Source organism: Rhea pennata, chromosome 4 (genome assembly GCF_028389875.1).
Source record: "Rhea pennata isolate bPtePen1 chromosome 4, bPtePen1.pri, whole genome shotgun sequence".
NCBI classification, from domain to species: domain Eukaryota; kingdom Metazoa; phylum Chordata; class Aves; order Rheiformes; family Rheidae; genus Rhea; species Rhea pennata.
Genome location: NC_084666.1, coordinates 34,808,838 through 34,813,895, shown reverse-complemented (window position 1 = coordinate 34,813,895; position 5,058 = coordinate 34,808,838). Strand labels below are relative to the sequence as shown.

Here is a 5,058-nt window from a genome sequence, read left to right as displayed (position 1 = left end):
TACCTCAAGACGTGCATGTTCACACAGTTTATCAAATATGAAGATGCTTTCTTTGTCCTTGACTCTCAGAGGTCTGCCTGTTCCTGGCTACTGATGCTCAGGAACCTACGCACATCGCTACGGCACCTCCCAGGCCAGCCAGACGTCCCCGGCAGCCAGCGTGGCGGGGCACGGCAGCACATCCGCACCAGTCACCTGCCCGCTGCGCACGGCACCTGTGTCCACCTCACCTGCTTATGGCCTTCTTGCTTTTTCTAAGTTGATGCAAGTCACTAAACTGATAGCTCCATGCACCTAAATCTCCTTGGATAAGCATTTATGCCCTAATGCCAGCCTCAGGCATGCATGCAAACAGTTAAGACCGCCAGAGGTACTCCCGCCAGCTTCCTTAGTCCCCTCCTGTGCCTCCCGGGTGCTATTAATACAGCAGGCACATGCTCTGGCACAGCATTCCCCGGCAGCGACCAGATAACTTTAATTTGCCCTTTAAACGTCCCTAGCCCAGTGGGCCCCAGGCCTCAGCGGGGCAACATGGCGGCGCTGCCCCGCGCCCCCTGCCGGGGGCGGGCACCGGGGGGGGTCCCAGCCAATGCGCGTGCCCCGGGGGAGCACCTCCTCCTATCGCGAGAGGCGGCGGGGTATAAGAGGGGAGGCGAGCGACCCGCGGCTATTTGGCCGGCGGTGCGCGGCGGCGGGGGCGGGCGGCGGCCGGGCGGGAGCAGCGGCGGGGGCGGGCGGCTCGTTGGCGCTCTCCGGGCAGGGGCTGTCGGAGCGGACCGGCTGCCAGCATGAGTGACCAGGCGCTCAGCTTCCTCAAGGACTTCTTGGCCGGCGGGGTGGCCGCGGCCATCTCCAAGACGGCCGTCGCCCCCATCGAGCGAGTCAAGCTGCTGCTGCAGGTGAGGCGGGGCGGGCGGCGGGAGCGCGGCGCGGCGGGCGCAGCCGGGCCTGACTAAATATGGGCAGGCGCTCGCCCGGCTCCGGTTACCGGGGAGCCGGAGCCGCGGGGCGGCCGGAGCCGCGCGCGGTCGCTGCGCGGCGGGTAACGGCCGTTGCGCCCCCCCCCCCCCCCCCCGCTCCCCACAGGTCCAGCACGCCAGCAAGCAGATCACCGCCGAGAAGCAGTACAAGGGCATCATCGACTGCGTCGTCCGCATCCCCAAGGAGCAAGGCGTCATCTCCTTCTGGAGGGGCAACCTGGCCAACGTCATCCGGTACTTCCCCACCCAGGCCCTCAACTTTGCCTTCAAGGACAAGTACAAGCAGATCTTCCTGGGGGGAGTGGACAGGCACAAGCAGTTCTGGCGCTACTTCGCGGGGAACCTGGCGTCCGGCGGCGCCGCGGGAGCCACCTCCCTCTGCTTCGTCTACCCACTGGATTTCGCCAGGACCCGGCTGGCGGCTGATGTGGGCAAAGGGGCGAGCGAGAGGGAGTTCACTGGGCTGGGCAACTGCATTGTCAAGATCTTCAAGTCTGACGGCTTGAGGGGCCTCTACCAAGGATTCAATGTGTCTGTCCAGGGCATCATCATCTACAGAGCGGCCTATTTTGGGGTTTATGACACCGCCAAGGGTAAGAGGCGGATGGAGAAGTGACTGCAAGGAAAGGCTCCAACCAGCAAAGATGTTCTAGGGCACCTTGCCCTGCAAAGACAAGCAGGGCTTGGCGCAGCACCAGCTCAGGGTGCCAGTGCTGGAATATGCTCAGATATTTCTGAAATGCATTCCTGCCTCTGTCGACTTGCTGCTCTGAGCAACGGCTCTGTTTGCAGAGTGTTTTCAGGCAGTTTCTTGCCAGTTTATGCCCTCTTTCCCTTTCTCTTTAAGGGTGGTTAAGTATTGACTTCTGTGGGGGCTTGTTCATGATGCCGGTGTAGGAGAGTGCTGTAGGAGAGACCTCCTTGGTCAAGGAGCATGAAGAGGGCTCCACATAACAAAACCAAAAAATGTTAAAACTTATTTTACTCACAGTATCTAATAGTCAGGAATGCAGGGAGAAGTTGCAGGCATAGTCCTGTTGCCTTGACTGAGTGACACCTGGGGTGGGTGGGTGACCATTCCCTCCCCAACAATTTTTCTCTTAACCCTTTCTCTCTATACTGGCTCTAATCACTTTTTCTTGATGACAGGTATGTTGCCTGATCCCAAGAACGTGCATATCGTAGTGAGCTGGATGATTGCCCAGACTGTCACTGCAGTAGCAGGGCTGGTATCCTACCCTTTTGATACTGTGCGGCGTAGGATGATGATGCAGTCTGGCCGGAAGGGAGGTAAGAGTAAACCTGTTCCTATGGTGTCCCAGCAGCAGAAAGCGTTTCTTCAGCAGGGTATGATGGGAGAGATGCAGTGTATTTTGTTACAGAAAACCAATGGCCCTTTCATAGAATTTCTTAAACACCTATGGGAAACACATTACTAGTTATTTCTTTCTTTTTCACTTAAGAGCTTGAGAGTTGGTGGGGTTTTTTTTGATTGTCATGTAAATAATTAAAATGCCTTCTCATGAGTTGATAGCTCAATTTTTAAATTCATGTTTTTGATATACTTAAATGAGGTGGGAGGATAAGCAAAGTTGAAAGACTTGCTGTATAGCTCAACCTTCTAACTTATGTCTGTTTCCGCAGCTGATATTATGTACAAGGGCACAATTGATTGCTGGAAGAAGATAACTAAAGATGAAGGAGCCAAAGCATTCTTCAAAGGTGCCTGGTCAAATGTGTTGAGAGGCATGGGCGGAGCTTTTGTATTAGTACTCTATGATGAAATCAAGAAATATGTCTAAAACTAACATCATATAGTTCAATTGTTCTCAATCAACTTTTTTAAAAATATACTATTGTGATTTAATGGACAACAAAATATTTCCTAGGGAAACAGAATGGAGTTTGAGGAACATATCTGGTTGTGATGAAGTTGTCCACTATATCACAGTGGCATTTTATATGAAAATTCTTCCAACATTTGTATTGGAACCTGTGTATATATTATATATGCCTTCAAATATCAGGTAATGCATCTTGTCTAGAGACAAGACTTAAATGTTCTACACCTAGTTTAATACCAAATAATGTGAACTCTAATAAACTTGACATTCAAATATCTGTTGTACTAAGTGATGTCTCTAGCTTCCCAACAGCATGATGGCATTCAGAACATGGTTTAAACATGTTTTCTTAAGCTGAATCTAAATCTATTATGTGAAAAGGATACTTGAAAATACAAACTATACTGAAGCCTCAAGTTCCTAACTGTGTCCCCTTCACTGACAAGTTATGCAATCATGTGGTTGAGGCCATCATTAGATTTTTTTCAAACGTACTTTGTGGAAGACAGTGTTTCAGAAATGCCCTATTATCGTCAAAGCAAAAAGTTGTCTGAATGATGTTCAATTGAACTTCAACTGAAATGATGAAATAAATTAATACATTAAACTTTTTTCTGGTGTTTCCAATACACAGAATATGTTGCAGTTACCTGTGTTTTAAGGTGATGGGCTTGTACTTTAACTCTGGAATGTTTTGCTTAAAGCTTTAAGGAGTAGGTGGAATGGTTACTGATAGTTCTACCACAGCAAAAACAAGCATTTCAGCTTGAGATCACTGTTGCAAGTTGTTTCATAAGTAAACTACCCAATGGACTTAACTGCTCTGTGAGAATTCATTTACATTACCCCTACCTTGAAGTAAGCATAACATGTTTTCAGTTAATGGTGAAGTTATTGATGCTTATTTACTTGATGTGTTCTATAATGGATTACTTCTGAGTTAAGTTACTCCAGTAATGTAGTTGAAAGCATAGATATCAACTTGAGTTACTAGTTACCAATTGAGACTGGAAGATGTTCAATGCAACAGTTAATTTCAGATACTGTATACTTTGACCTATATGCTCTCTAGTTGGGGAAGGAATGGAAAGTGGGTTGTGCTTATTTCAGTATTCAGTTTAAACTGAATATAAGCAAGCATCTGTGCTTGTTATGTATCCACCTAGGGAAAGTGGTTAGACTTGAATTATTATTTAATTGTGTCACTGTGCAAGTAATACCCAGGTAAGCTTTTGTTTCAGCTGTATCTTTTGCCTCTTCATATGCAGAAGCAAAGCACTCAATGGCTTGTGGGTTTCTGACAAAGTTCTGGATTGTCCAGTGTTATCTGTAGTGCTCTAGCAAGAAGAAAACAAAATGCAGAACCATAGGTGCTGGAATTGCACTAGATGTATTTGAAAGTAAAAGACAAGTTACTTGGATAGCAGGTGCTTTGCACACTAAGAACCTCAGAGCAGGTGATGTCTGGACTAGTACAACTGATGAGTAGTGTTACCCTAGTGAAGAGGTGCTCTCACAGCTTAAAATAGGGCCTTCTGGCAGGTGCCATCCCTTTTGTAAGCTGCCTTTCCTAATACTTGTTCCCTAAGTATTGCTGGAGCAGTTTACTATGCAAGAAGCAAGCTGATGGAGAGAACATTAGCTCTTGCTCTCTGAAAGAAACAGACTTCACAGTAAATCCAACAAGTCTCCCCAAAAGAGTGTATTTGCATATGGTATTTCGGTTAAATTAAAATTGCGTATGACTGTTGCAGGTCTACAGTCATAGAACTCCAGTTGTACTCTAATGGTCTGGGAATGCCTTTATTCATAAGAGTATGCAGATGAGGAAAGGCTCTTTAGATTAACTACTTCTATAAGTAGCAAAAAAGGGAACTGCTCAGAACAACCTTGAGCCTCCAAAATAAGTTTCTATCACTAAGTTTTGTCCTTTGGTTTTCAGTTATCCCTTTTGTGTATTTACAATTAATTTTTTGACAGATGCAGGCATTCCCACCTCCCTGTTAGTTAATGTAACTGTGCCTGCTACAGATTCAGACTAGTAGGAGTAGACTCCTCTCCATAAAGGCAGGGATGAGCTATTAAAACAGCAGCTGCAGGCAACATATACTCACCTGAAAAGAGAAGTGTTCTGGAGCAAAATGGGTGTTGAAAAATGAAAGTGTTTTTTAGATTACCTCAGTTGGCATCCCTTGCTTTCATTATCTACATGAAGCAAGCATGGCATGTTGGAT

At 47.2% G+C, this 5,058-nt stretch overlaps 1 protein-coding gene across 1 annotated transcript; it reads left to right on the top strand.

The window, feature by feature from the left end:
- The first annotated feature begins 699 nt into the window (after nt 1-699).
- Nucleotides 700-3,435, top strand: SLC25A4 (solute carrier family 25 member 4). Its single transcript, XM_062575736.1, has 4 exons — nt 700-899; nt 1,087-1,573; nt 2,130-2,270; nt 2,625-3,435. The coding sequence occupies exons 1-4, from the start codon at nt 789-791 to the stop codon at nt 2,780-2,782; spliced, it is 897 nt and encodes a 298-aa protein (XP_062431720.1). The 5' UTR covers nt 700-788; the 3' UTR covers nt 2,783-3,435.
- The last annotated feature ends 1,623 nt before the right edge of the window (nt 3,436-5,058 follow it).

Excerpts from the sequence above, each read along its gene's own strand:
- SLC25A4 (XM_062575736.1), top strand. The coding sequence starts at position 789 with ATGAGTGACCAGGCGCTCAGCTTCCTCAAGGACTTCTTGGCCGGCGGG. Across the intron at positions 1,574-2,129 it reads GGTTTATGACACCGCCAAGG|GTATGTTGCCTGATCCCAAG; the intron begins GTAAGAGGCGGA and ends TCTTGATGACAG. Across the intron at positions 2,271-2,624 it reads GCAGTCTGGCCGGAAGGGAG|CTGATATTATGTACAAGGGC; the intron begins GTAAGAGTAAAC and ends CTGTTTCCGCAG.